This window comes from Vipera ursinii, assembly GCF_947247035.1.
Source record: "Vipera ursinii genome assembly, chromosome: Z".
NCBI lineage: Eukaryota > Metazoa > Chordata > Lepidosauria > Squamata > Viperidae > Vipera > Vipera ursinii.
Genome location: NC_139517.1, coordinates 127054470 through 127068984, shown reverse-complemented (window position 1 = coordinate 127068984; position 14515 = coordinate 127054470). Strand labels below are relative to the sequence as shown.

The window sequence follows — 14515 nt, the reverse complement described above, 5'->3', positions numbered from 1 at the left end:
TAGCACCAGTGCCCCTGAATCCTATTTCCAAATGTTAGAGCTGCAAGTCTTCTACTACAGGGTGTCTGAACAATTTAACCATAAAGCAAATATAGATACGCCTTTTTCAGAACTATTGATGCACCCTCCCATCAGCTCTACTGGCAGGGAGATTTAATGGGACTCCTTATTTGCAGAGACTTTATCCTTGTTGATCCAGGGTAGTAGAAAATCTTCCTCATATGATACCCCAAGACCTGATCTGATAACCCCAATCATTTCCAAATCCGAGGCCCAACTTTACGCTGATTTTGTTTAAAGGATGCTAATTACAAATTCGCACATCAGGTGGCCAAATATCTTCACCTAGTCATACAACTCTGCAAAACATTTAATTACATATATTGTTTCCTATTACTTTTCCCCTTTCTTCAATGTACTAAACTATTTTAGTGTATTTTGATTTCTTTTTCCTTAGGCTGAGCGACCCAGGACGGTGGGATGAAAGAAGTCTATCCCCGCGGTCTCGTTCCTGGTCCCACAATGGCTTTTCAGACCTCAGTACCGCTCAGCACGTCGGCCACCGTAAAAAACACCGGAAAGAGAAAAAAGTGAAGCACAAGAAGAAGGCCAAAAAGCAGAAGCACTTGAAGAAGCACAAACAAATGAAAAAGAAGCAGTCTCCTTCCACTGAGTTAGAATCCTCTCCTTCTTCTGCCAGAAGGAAAAAACCGTTGCGTGACCAGGAAAGAGCATCGCGTTCTTCCTCCCTGACATCTAAAGATGATTCTTCTAGAAGAGACTGGTCAAAATCCGACAGAGACAAGCGGAGCTCGGCCTCTCTCTCCAGCAGAGATTCTCGCTCGTACTATAAGTCTCGATCCCGAACGCGGTCCAGGTCTTATTCCCGTAGTTCTCAATCGAGAAACACTCGCATGTCCTCGCAGTCAAGGAGCCGTTCAAGATCCAGTTCTGCCTCAAAGCCAGTCAAGACAGTCTCCAACTCGCCCAAAAATGTGGTGGCTCATTTAAAGGAGTGCAAGCTGGTCTCCGTTGAACCGGTACGAACGGCGCTACCCCCAAACGATAAGCTCACTATTCAGCCTGTGGTTGCCGAAAGCCTTCCAGTCATCCCGCTGAGCGATAGTCCCCCACCTTCCAGATGGAAACCAGGGCAAAAACCGTGGAAACCGTCTTACGAGCGGCTTCAGGAAATGAAGGCCAAGGCTACTCACCTACCACCTGCTCAGACGAGTTACAGCTTAATCAGCGTCAAAGAACCCGGCTCCTCCTCTTCCTATCCTAAACAGCAAAAGAGTTCGGAGAGCGATCGGAGCCGTTACTCCAAAATCCAGAGTAACAGAAGCTCAGGCAGCTGGTGGAAATACAGTAGCAGGACTTCACGAAGTCGGTCCTCCTCCAAGTCCTACTCACGATCAAGAAGCCCGTCCAGTTCGAGATCCCAATCCACCGTGAGATCCCGTTCGGGGAATCGCTTCCCCAGCGACCAGTCGTGCTACAGTGGATCCTCCTCTTACTTTTCGCTCAGCGAGGACGACCGGCAGAAAAGCCGGGCGAAATTGGGATCCCGCGAGAGAAATTCCGAGCTGTCCAAGAAAAGACAGAGCAGTTCGGAAAGCACGCTTCCCTACGTGAAAGGCATGAGCTCGTTCAAGCCTAGAAGTGCAAGCAGATCCTCCGTCGAGTCCTCGATCGATAGTGAAAAATTGACTCCATCCCAGCCTGTCCAAGAAAAAGAACAATTAAGACCTGAAAAAGTGACCCGAAAGCAAAACAAAAGAAGTTCGGGTTGCAACCAGCACGACGTGAAACCTCGGCCCGGGCAGGATAGCAACCGTTCCAAACAAAAAGTTTTGAAAGAGAAATCTGAGAGACTCAGAAGCGGACGGAAAGCCAAAACGAAAAAGTGTGCGAGCGATGAGTGGGATTCCGAATCGAATTCTGAAAGAGACGGAACCCAAAACGACAAAGAAAACTCGAGGCTCTTGTCTGCAAAAGAGGAAGGCGAGGCCTCGTCGGACTCCGATAAGGATCCCTGCCCACCCACCAAACAGAAGTCGAAATCTGAACCCGTCGCGGATGCGTCGAAAGGAACCAAGCATCCTTCCTCTTCAGACACGGAGACTTCCGATTCCGATGCAGGTTCCAGGGACAAATCCCGGAAGCTGAAGCGAAGTTCCAAGAAGTCCTTCCGCAAAGCCCACGCCAAAAAGTCGAAAGAAAAATCCAAAGGTAAAAAGGAGAAGAAGCACAAGGCCGGAAAACGTCAAGAGACATTCCACTGGCAGCCTCCCTTGGAGTTTGGGGAAGAGGAGGAGGAGGAGGAAGTCATTGCCAGAAAACCTGGAACAAAAGAAGAACGAGAGAAACATGCCAAAGACAAGGAAGCCAAAGGCAAAGACCCGGATTCCAAAAGTGATAAAACATCCAAAGACCAAGCGAAGGACGATCGGACGTCCCATGAAGAGCCTGCCCTCTCAAAGAGAGCAGCAAATCAGGCCTCCTCCGCTAGCCAGTTGAATAAACGCAGCGAGGAAAAAGCTGTTTCTTCAACTCCTGTTCCAAATCCAAAGAAAAGTGCCTCTGTTTCCGGAAGTCCCACTGCAGCTCAGGAGAATAACAAAACTGAGCAGGATGCCATCCAGATGGATGATATGGAGATCTGTACTCCAGACCATAATTCGCCCTTGAAAGTGGATCTGGAGCTTTCTCCAGTGAGCCTCAAGTTAAATTTCCAAGACGTGAAAGCCAGCACAAGCTCCCAGGTGCCGGTTAGCACCACCACCCGGAACGTAAGGCAAGCCGTTGATGCTAAAGGACTGACTAGCCTCCAAGGAGGAAGCCAAGAACGAGATGGGGAAAAGCCGAAAGCCACCACCAGCGTTGAAACTGTGGGGAAAATGGAAGTTTCTGAAAGTACATCGAGCAGTCTTGGGGACAATAAGTGGAAACCGTTACAGGGTGCTGGGAATCTGCAGCTCACCGTATCCACCGGCAATCTTGTTGAAATGAAAAACCTGGTTGCCGGTTCCTCGGAATCCAAGCCGCCGGGTTTAAGGATTGAGATAAAAAGTAAAAACAAGATTAGGCCGGGCTCCCTGTTTGATGAGGTCAGAAAGACGGCGCGTCTGAATCGGAGGCCACGGAACCACGAGAGCTCGAGTGAAGAAGACTCTGCGACACAAGAGGACAGCCAGTCCAGAAGTCGGAGTCGCTCACGGAGCAAATCGGATGTTAAATCCAGGCACCGGTCAAGATCTCTGTCTTACAGTCACTCACGAAGTCAGTCGAGGAGCTCCACGTACTCTTATAGGTGAGTACATTTCTCTCTCTCTCTCCCCCTCTCCCTCCCTCCCTCCCCCCCCCCCCCTCTCTCTCTCTCTCTCTCTCCCTACATCCGTCTCTCTGTCTGTCCATGCATTTATTTCCTGCCTTTTTTATATTATTATTATTATTATTATTATTATTATTATTATTATTATTATTATTATTATTATTATTATTATTATTATTATCCCATTTATGTCCCGCTCTTCTCCGAAGACTTAGGGCGGCTTACAATCTAAGAAGCACAAATCAATGTGCTTAGCAATAACCTTCATTCTATGTATATGCCTGCTTATTAGGGCTTTCACCACCACCCCAGCAGCATTATTACAAAGTCATTGCCCCCCAACAATCTGGGTCCTCATTTTACCTACCTCGGAAGGATGGAAGGCTGAGTCAACCTTGAGCCTGGTGGGACTCGAACCTGCACTAATGGCAGGCAGCTGGTGTTACTTAAGGAGGCACTAGCCCACTGCTCCACCATAAGTAACTCAAGACAGCGAACATATCCAGCACAGCTTCCTACTCCAGTTTTCCCCACAATAACACCCCTGTGAGGTGTGTTTGCCTGAGAGAGTGTGACAGGCCTAAGATTACCTACCTGGGTTTCATGACTCGGACTAGAACTCACCATCTCCTGGTGATTGGCCCAAAATTAACCACATAGCTTTCATCCCTAAGGCAAGACTCGAATTTGCTGTCTCTTGGTGATTGGCCCACAGTCATCCAGCCAGCTTTTGTGTCTTAGGTGTGGGGCTAGAACTTACGCTTTCCTACAGATTGGCTCTAAGTCACCCAGCTACTTTTCATGTGTTAAGGTGGGACTAGAACTCACCATCTCCTGGTGGTTGGCCCAAAGTTATCCAGCTGGCTTTCATGGCTAAGGTGAGACTAGAACTCACCAGAGTTAACGGATTAGATCTATTGAATGGAATGCTTAAAGTTTAAATAGATTAAATGTATTCTTAGCTATGGTTAAAAAGAATAAGAAATTGAGGGAATAAATATATATATTAAGTTAGGAGGGATACATATTTTAAGTAGTATGTTATTTTTTGTAGTTCATGGCTTTTGTTTTTTCTTTTCTTTTTCATCTCTCTCTTCTCTTTCTTTCATCTATTTCTTAAGAAATATAAAAGTGTGAGAGGGCTTATATGGAAAAAATAGAATTAAATCCACCAATGTAAATGTAATCAATTGTTGAGAAAACTGTCACCAGTAAGAATATCTAGAACTTGGGGGGGGGAAATAAGCTGAAACAAGTACTGTAACAGGATTTATGATAAGGCAACTAAAATGACTAATAAGAAATAATATATTAATATGATTATTATTTTTTCAGGAATATTGGAAAAACTATATACTTAACTGTTATTTATCAGAGTAATGAGAATTGTATTAATCTAACGTTTGCAAAGAAGGATACTTTGGGGAAAGGGGAAATCGACTAAAATTAACATATGGAATATAGATTATAGAAATCAGTTGTTAAAGATTGTTTTACAAATGTTACCCAGAACACACACTGTTTACTAATTATTGAGTGATTTATGTTGTGTAAAAAAAAGCCAGTAAAATATCTACCCCCCAAAAAACAAACAAACCCGAGAGAGACTACAACTCACCATTTCTCCGTGATTGGCCCAAAGTCTTCCAGCCAGCCTTCATGCCTAAGTCAGTTGGTGCTTGGCTCAGAGTTACCTAGCTAGGTTTTATGGCGAAGGCGGAACTTGAATTTATGGTCTGTTATATGTATTTTTAAAGGGGGTATCTTTTTTTCGGATACGCATTTCCCCCCCCCCCAACCCATTTCCTTTAAATACACAGATCCCGGAGCTACTCAAGAAGTCGGAGCAGAGGGTGGTACAGTCGTGGTCGCTCAAGAACTCGAAGTAGCTCTTACAACAGTTGCAGAAGTGATAGGTAAGTTGTCTTTCAAAGGAAAAGGACTGGAGAACTTTATAGGAGGCGTGATGGCATAGTGCACAGGTCTGCAAACCGCGGCTCCGGAGCCGCGTGCGGCTCTTTCAACCATCTCCTGCGGCTCCCAGTCCTCTGCCACATGCAGTCCCAAAAAAAAAGTGGGACTAAAAAAGTTCAACCAATCAATTCAAATATGCAGGGTAGGTGCATAGTTCGCCTTGGCTCCACTCTTCAGTCAAACCCTGTTCTGCGCATGCGCGCATGTACGAAAATGCGCACACGTTTTTTGCGGCTCCCAGTTTTTCCTTTTGTGAGGGAACCGGTTCCGAGTGGCTCTTTCACTGTTTCAGGTTGCTGACCCCTGGCATAGTGGTTAGTACTGTAGGCAAACTCTGCCCCCAGCCTGGAGTTCGAACATGATCGGCTCAAGGTTTGAATTCAGCCTTCTGTCCTTCCGACACCGGTAAAACCGGGACCCAGATTGTTGGGGACAATATGCTGACATTGGTAAACTGCTTAGAGGGGTCTCTAATGCAGTATGTAAATCTTAAGTGCTATTGTAAAGTGCCATATCAGGAAGTTGAGAAAGCAGCAGTGACTAAATGCCATAGCGAATTGTTTGGGTTTTGTGAACAGCGTGTGTGTGCGGTCGCCAGGGGTTGAGCTGAACTGAGGAAGAATCTGCATCACTTGAGTGGAAATTTAAAAAAAAATTGGGGGAAAAAAGCAGTGGCGAACAACTTTTAAACTACAGGGAGTCCTTGACTTGTGACGGAGCCTGCCCAACACAGTTGTAAGTCATGCACGGTCATAGGTATTGACAGTCATAAATCCATGTGACCGGCCCAATTTTCTGACCTTTTTTGGATGACGGTTATTAAGCAAACACCGCAGATATACAGTGAACAATGTGGTTGTTAAATGAACCAATAATTCATTACGGGCTGCTTTTGTCGAAAACTGGAAGTTAGTGTCACTTTTTGGCAAAACTCTTGTAAAACGTGCAAACAACCGCAAAAGCAGGGCGGTTGCCACGTGACCGTGTGTGGTAACTTTAGAAGCAGGTCATAAGCGTCCTCATGGAGGTCCGTCATAAATTTTGAACGGTCACTAATTGACCAGTCGTAAGTTGAGGATTACCTCCCTTGCCCCCAGAGGGCATGACTTTGTCCCTGAAGCTCAGCTCACCTTGAAAGAGATATAGGATCTTTTTACCTGCAGCCAACTTTGGCTTCGTTACAGTCCCCTCTCTACATTTAGTGAAGAGTTTTCTGTTAACAAGGGAAGAATTTGAATTCTCAGACTTAAGTACCTCCATCTAAATGCTAGGAAAGTTGTCCGTGCAAATAATTTCCCCCCCCCCTCTGTTTTAACAGTCACACTTACAGTCGGAGCCGATCCAGAAGCAATTCCTACGCTCACCGGAGTCGTTCAAGGTAAGCAATAAGCGCGAGGTTATTTTTATAAACATCCTTGTGAAACAATCTGAAAACCAGTATTCTGGCCATTGTTTTATAAACAAATTACAGTAGTCTTTGACTTAAGACCGCGATTGAGTGCAAAATTTTCTGTTGCTAAGTGAAACAGTTGTGAAGTGAGTTTTGGCCCATGTTACCACGTTTCTTGCCACAAATGTTAAACAAGTTACTGCACTTGTTAAGCAGGTAAACACAGTTCTTAAGTGAATCTGACTTCCCCGTTGACTTCGCTTTGTCAGAAGGTTGCAAAAGTGGATGGCGTGACCCCAGGACAGTGCAGCTGTAGTAGTGCATACGTGTCAGTTGCCAAGCGCCCGAATTTTGATCAGGCGACCATGAGGATGCTGCAGTGGTCATCTTTTTCCCAGTGCCAGTTTCACCTCGAGTCAAGTCAAGGACTACCTGTATCAAGGGTTGTTTTTTTTCCAGGCACGCATGGAAAAATGGAGGAAAAAGAAAAAAAACTGCTTTAATAGATAATGGAGAGGGTTTATATTTGTGTAATAAACATGCTTCTGAGTCACATTTGAAGCTTGCATAGCTCTACTTTTTTAAGGTAAAGGTAAAGGTTCCCCTGCACATGCGTGCTAGTCGTTTCCGACTCTAGGGGCCGGTGCTCATCTCCGTTTCAAAGCCGAAGAGCCAGCGCTTGTCCGAGGACGTCTCCGTGGTCATGTAGCCGGCATGACTAGACGCCAAAGGCGCACGGAACGCTGTTACCTTCCCACTGTAGTGGTCCCTATTTTTTACTTGCATTTTTACATGCTTTCGAACTGCTAGGTTGGCAGAAGCTGGGACGAGTAACAGGCGCTCACTCTGTTATGCGGCACTCGGGATTCGACCCGCCAAACTGCCGACCTTCTGATCGACAAGCTCAGCGTCCTAACCCATTGAGCCACCGTGTCCCTTTCTACTTTTATATCCCTTTCTACTTTCCTAATTTTAACACCATGGAGATACCTAGGAATAATGAATGGCTTCAGCAGTTCATTTAGTGACCATTCGAAGTTACAACAGCACTGATAAAAATGACTTGGATGTCTGTTTTTCACACTTATGACCATTGCAGCATCTCCATGGCCATGTGATGAAATTTCAAATGCTTGGCAACTGATGCATATTTATGATGGCTGTGATCCCCTTTTGCAACCTTCTGACAAGCAAAGTCAACAGGGAAGCCAGATTCACTTAACCTTGTTACTAGCTTCACAATTGCAGTGATTTACTTAACAACTGTGGCAAGAAAGGTCGTAAAATGGGGCTGTTAGCTGCGAAGTCGTATCCGACCCATCGCGACCCTATGGTAAAATGGGGCTAAGCTCTCTTAAAAAATGTCTCGCCTACCAACAGAAATGTTGTGCTCAATTGTGGTCGTAATCCGATGAGTCTGTTTCTGGTTGTAAACACAATTCTGGTTATATACAATAATAATAATTATTGTATATAACCAGAATAAGCTTGCAGCTGTTTTGCAATTTTGTAGGTGTCTTCCCTTCCTTCCTTTTGTTAGCACCAAAGATTGGCAATCTAAAAGCAGTTGTTACTTTCACACAATTCTCATTTTAATTACTTAACAATGGAAGTCATTCTAGATCAGATAATCTGTTGCTTCTGGTTCATTCACAAAAGCAGATCCTACACATATGACAGTTACTACAGCCGGAGTCGCAGCTGTAGCAGAAGTAAAAGAAGTGACAGTTACCACCGCTCTCGTAGCTACAACCGACGTTCCAGGTAAATTTTTCCTAGTAGCTTGGCTGTTAAACTGGACCCCCTGGCAAACATTGCGTGCAAAATCTTACATTCCATTTTCAGGTCTGTTGTGGAATTGCCAGCATTTTGGAAAAGCGAGGAAGTTTAGAATGATGCTTCCAGAACAGTGTTTCTTAAGCACCTTTTTTCTCAGGATCCCTGCCCCCTTTTAAATATCATGGAGGGTCCCAAAAGAGCTTTCACTTACCACGTTGACATTTTTTAAATTTGTATCGCGCCTTTATTATTTTACAAATAACTCAAATAACGTATCCAACACACCTTGCATCTCCCTGTGAGGTGGGTTGGGCTGAGTCACTGGCTTTCATGCCTAAGGCAAGACTAGAACTCACTGTCTCCTGGTGAATCACCCAGCCAGCTTTTGTGCTGAAGGAAGAACTAGAATTTACAGCCTTCTGGCAATTGGCTGAAAGTGACTTAGTTGGCTTTCATGCCTAAGGGTGGACCTCAACTCACCATCTCCTGGTAATTGACCCAAAGTCATCCAGCTTGCTTTCGTGGCTTAGTGATTGGCCCAAGGTCACCCAGTCAGCTTTCAGTGGCTACAAGGGGACTAGAACACAGCCCCCCCACTTTCTAGCCTGGCACCTTAACTACATGCTGCTACTGCTTCTCACAATTGTTTGGTGGGATTTTTCATCACAGCCTAGCCGCTAATTCTGATTTCATGAAAGGGTCTTGAGGAGAATCCCCAGGGGTCCTAGGATCACCCTTTTAAAAAAAGTGCTATTCTAGGCTACCTATAGCTTAACAGACAAAAATCACAAAAGAATACTAGTACAATAATTACGCAGTAATTAGATTACAGTAATTATACAGTAATTAGGATACAATACATCTTTTCAAGGCCTGTTTTCATAATTCCACAAGGAAAAGGCTGGTTGGATCGCCCAGATTCACCTCTACTGGCGTTCCTTACTAGGCTCTGAGGCTAGGCTTTGTTGATCTCAAGAGAAGTGAGAAAAAGGACGTGGCGAATGTCTTTCAGTGCTGTTGGGCATTTTTGGCGTCCTTCCCAAGCACCTGGAAATAGGCAGATGTGGATATTTGATGGCGTTAAAGGTCTCTTCGCAGGATGTCAGCTGTTCTAAGTAAAGCTGCCTTCTGCAATTGACTGATGGGGATGGTGTCAATGCTTAAGGTGTCCCGTGGGTGTTCCAGATGTTTTCGGATGGCACCCAACATTGCACTTGTCACTGTGGACTACTTTCACTTCCTATTGCCATAGTTGTTCTACTTCTATTTGCAGGTCTTTGTATTTCATGATCTTCTCCAGTTCTTTCTCTCGTTACTATTTCAGTTGGACCTTTGTACTCAATTGCTTTGAAACTCATCAAATTTGATACTCAGCGCATTTTGACGTGAAAATTTTATCCCAGTACTCATTGCTGTTTTGGTACTCAACGCACAAAGCTAGAATTACTTGGCGTCGGCTGCCTTGTGACTCAGTATATTATTCCTTATGGGAAAAATTTGTTTGGTACTCATCACGCCTCCCAGAACCAATTAACAAAGAGTACCGAGGTACCACTGTATTATTAAAAATCATTGATCAGAAAAGGGACTTTGAGACACCTGATTCTTTGCCATCTTAGACCAACATGGGTCCCTCCTAAAGTTGCAAATGACCCTCTAACTTGCTAGGCATGGCTTGGCACGCATTCCAGAACTCCAGAGGAAAAAATTGGACTCGGCAACAGAAGTTCAGGAACCCATGACTTGCAACAAAATGGGAGAAATATTAGAACATCATTATCTCAGACAGAAGTCTTGGGAACAAATCCTGCAGATTTACGAAGGAAGGATAATTGTGCAATCTTGTTTCCTGACATGGTTGTCTTAGCCTAGCAAGCCATGTTTGAGGAGGGGGTTCTGAAGAGACAAATGATAGAAGACACCCCAGAAAGTTTCCCTTAGTTTTCATCTTCAGGTTGTGGAAAAAAATCTCTACAGGTAGTTCTCGACTTGCAACCACAATTGAGCCCAAAATTTCTGTTAAGTGGATTTTGCCCCATTTTATAACTTTTTTTGTTGTTGCCACAGTTGTTAAAGTGAATAACTGCAGTTGTTAAATTAGTAACAAGGTTGTTAGGTGAATCTGACTTCCCCCATTGGCTTCACTTGTCAGAGGGTCACAAAAGGGGATCACGTGATCCCGGGGACACTGCAACGGTCATAAATATGAGTCAGTTGCCAAATGTCTGAAATTTGATCACGTGACCCTGGGGATGCTGCAGCGATAAATGTGAAAAATGGCCCTAAATCATTTCCCCCCCCCCGATGCCATTGTAACTTTGGTCGCTAAATGAACTGTTGTAAGTCAAGGACTACTTGTTTTTCAAAGTGGAAGTGGGTGCCCGATGTGCTATATTGACGTATATTTTGGCTTTTCTTGTAGATCTTACGGTTCCGACAGCGAAAGTGACCGCAGCTATTCTAATTGCCGAAGTCCCAGCGAAAGCAGCAGATACAGCTGAGAGCCCGACGGTTGAGCATAGCAAATTATAATGAACAGAAAGTTTTTGTGTTGGTAGCCTGCTTTGACATTTTTTTATTATTATTTTCTTTTCAGTGTCTAGGTAAAACTTAATTGCTGCCAACAAAGGTGGAGCCTTATTTAAATTTAACACAACAACTTTTTTTGTACACTCTATTGCGGCAATCATTTTGTGTTGCCCAGAGTTCTGTTTCCAAACTATAGATGATACGCTTGACGTGCAGTTGTTTTTCCGAAGGAAATTAGCTTGGTAACCAGGAAACTGTGAAGAACCATATTAGGAATCTCGCCTGCAGTCTACCTGCCTCAAACATTGCCCTTAAATGCTGAAATGATGGTTCATTCATATCTTGACACCCCCAAAAGCGGTGACACTACAGATCCAGGAAGATCGTGGATCTGTAATGTGCAGGAAGATCCCAAAAGTTCCTAACTTAAGAGATCATTCACCCCTACAGTTATGAGTTCTGGGAGTTAGATTCATCCCTTGCCTGGAAGATGTCATGTATATTTCGATCCCAGGAGTTAAAAGCTGGTTACCATCCTGTTTCTTGATCAATTTTACCTAATACACCCTTGCAGGTGTAATCCTATAGTTAACGTTGGTGTCTGAACTCCAAGCGATGCTAGACCACATTGAGTCTCCGTTCTTTATCCAGTGAAGAAGCAAGAACAATGTTCTCCTTGTTTCTGACATTAGCTGCTGGGTTTTCCCATGGACTTCTGACTCTGGGTTTTCATCATGTCTGGATGTGCTAACATTTCTAACTTTCTACTATCGCTGTCAGATCTGCAAGTCTGTTGATGAGCATCGGCAAAGATAGCAAGCTGTAAATTTATTTCAGAAAACTTAACTTTTCAGGAGCAATCAAATTTTGTTCCCGAGTTTCGAATTCAGCAGGCAAAAATTCATTTTGAAATCGAAATGTCGGGATATGCACAAAATTTTCATATTGGATAATTAACTTTTTTTAAAAAAAAACAGCAGAAATAACACACTGTTATTTAGTGGTCGAGGGATATGTCGACTATCTGTTAATGCCGTTCCTGAATTTGTTAAAATTTCTACGATGCCAAAATGCTGTGCATTTCATAACATGTTTGGCGCAGAGCATTTTCCTTGGACCTGCTTCAGCCCCCCAAATTTGTGACTTGAATTTGAGGTTGCCATTTTGAATTCAAGGAGGAAAGACCCCACACAAATTTTCCAAGCAGCCCATTTCATTTCCAAAACAGTTGGAAGGATTTCCTAGACTCCCCATTTCATCTCCTAAATATATTTTATTAGGAGCCAAAATGTACAGTTGAAATGATCTTTTTTTCCCCTTTGATGCAATTAAAAATACGAATCACTTAAGTATCAGTTGTTGATCTTTAGGTACGAATTGCCTGTTCTTCAATTAAAAGCTATTGTCTTGTGGTAGAGCTTTTTACAGGTAGTCTTCAACATACAACCATTTTGCTTAGTGGCCATTTGAAGTTACAACGGCACTGAAAAAAGTTGCTTATGACCATTCTTTACACTAAATGATTGTTGCAGCATCGCTGTGGGTCTTTGTGATCGAAATTTGCATGCTTGGCAACTGGCTCATCATATTTAGGATGGTTGCAGTTGACCTTTTGCAACCTTTTGACAAGCAAGGTCACTTAACCATGTTAATCACTTAACCCTAGCAATTCACTTAACAATGTGGCAAGAAAGGTTGTAAAACGGGGTAAAGCACATTTAACAAATGTCTTGCTTTACCTTTTACTTGCTTAGCAGTGGAAATTTGGGCCTCAATTGTGGTCGTAAACCGAGGACTCCTTATATTCAGGGATGTGTCCTAAAACATGAAGAGAAACCTGTTTTTCAAATTCTGTAGCCGTGGAAAAAAGCAATTTTTTGTAAAAAAAAAATGAATGCCTAATTGGTTTAATTTCAATGCTTTGATGGGGAGCCTTCAAAGAAGTCCAAGGCCTACAGATCTATTTGGAATGTCTGAAAAACCACATGGAAAAAGGCAAGAGAGAGAGAGAGAGAGAGGCCTAAATCTCAAACTGCTGATCTGTTAAGATCTTCAATTCCCAGAATCTCCCCGTGGTCCTTTTAAAACAGGAGTAGGCAACCTCGGCTCTTTTATGACCCGTGTACGTCAACTCCCAGAATTCCTGAGTCAGCCACACTGAGAGAAAAGGGAGAGGTTTCCAAGCTGAGCCATGCTGGCTCAGGAATTCTGGGAGTTGAAGTCCACGGGTCATAAAAGAGCCAAGGTTGCCTACCCGTTTTAAAACATGGTCTTTGTTGTCCAAGCCACTATATTCTGAGCCCACCAAACCTTCGTAGATCAAGCATCCCTTTTTCAGTCCCGACAATCAGAGGCAATGGTGTGGTGCACTATGTTTTAGGAGTGCTCCAAAGATGGCTGGTGTGGTCATGTTCACAGCAAGGTGCAATCCACCCTGGTCTCCCCCTTCAACTGAGTGACGGGTTCAAACCCACCAGGCACCTGTTCTTTCCAGGATAACGACTCCCAAGCCCCCTCCCATCTATGTTGTCCTCCCAGATGCATGAGGTTGGTCCTGCTTGGGTTCACTTTCTACACAGGGAAGCGATAGTAGTTAAGGTCAGGGCTTTTTTTCTCATAGAACGCTCAGAATGGGGTTCCGGCACCTTTTTTGGATGGAAACTTTAGGGTAGGCAAGGCGGGTTGTATGACGTGTGAGTTCCGGCACCTTTTTTCTTTTACAAAAAAAGCACTGGCTATATCTATATCCAGGGCTTTTTTTGTCACAGAATGCTCAGAATGGGGTTCCGGCACCTTTTTTGGATGGAACCTTGTAGGGTAGGCAAGGCGGGTTGTATGACATGTGTGAGTTCCGGCACCTTTTTTCTTTTACAAAAAAAGCACTGGTTAAGGTGCTGACCGAGAAACCAGGAGATGAAAGCCAGCTGGGTGACGTTCAATCACCAGGTGACTGTCCCACTTTAGACACAAAATTGAGCTGGGTAACCGGGCCAATCACTAAGACACGGGTAGGCAACCTTGGTTCTTTTTTGACTCGTGGACTTCAACTCCCAGAATTCCTCAGCCAGCATGGTTCAGCTTGGAAACCTCCCTTTCCCCTCAGTGTGGCTGGCTGAGGAATTCTGGGAGTTGAAGTCCACGAGTCATAAAAGAGGTAAGATTGCACTGAGACCATGAGTATACTAGTTGTGCCTTAGGCATAAAAGCCAGCTGGGTGACTTTGAACCAATCACCAGTCCCACATGCATGAAAGCTGGTTGGTTGGTTGACTTTGGGCCAATCGCCGGGTGGCAGCGAGTTCTAGTCCCACCTTAGGCGAGAAAGTTTTATGGGTGGGTGGGTCAGTCCTCCTCTCTCAGCCAATTCCACCTTGCAGGGTCATTGTTTTGGGGAAAACAGGAGAAGGAAGGAGGTGACCCTTACCAAGCAATTAAGACACGATAAAAATAAATAAATTAATAATAATAATAAAAATCATCCCGCATCCATCCCAATTCTGTTCATTAGAG

The 14515-nt window shown here is 44.1% G+C and overlaps 1 protein-coding gene across 10 annotated transcripts in view; it reads left to right on the top strand.

Annotated features, from left to right (window-relative positions):
* Positions 1-12355, top strand: part of NKTR (natural killer cell triggering receptor) — a 47280-nt gene extending 34925 nt beyond the window's left edge. For 8 of the 10 annotated variants that reach the window (XM_083377452.1, XM_083377448.1, XM_083377453.1 and 5 more), the window contains 5 exons: positions 458-3313; positions 5155-5250; positions 6627-6686; positions 8358-8462; positions 10900-12355. In XM_083377452.1, the coding sequence (XP_083233578.1) occupies positions 458-3313; positions 5155-5250; positions 6627-6686; positions 8358-8462; positions 10900-10978 (3196 nt within the window). In that variant the 3' untranslated portion in view covers positions 10979-12355. The remainder of the gene's footprint in view (positions 1-457; positions 3314-5154; positions 5251-6626; positions 6687-8357; positions 8463-10899) is intronic. The other 2 variants (XM_083377449.1, XM_083377451.1) reach the window with 1 other exon arrangement.
* The last annotated feature ends 2160 nt before the right edge of the window (positions 12356-14515 follow it).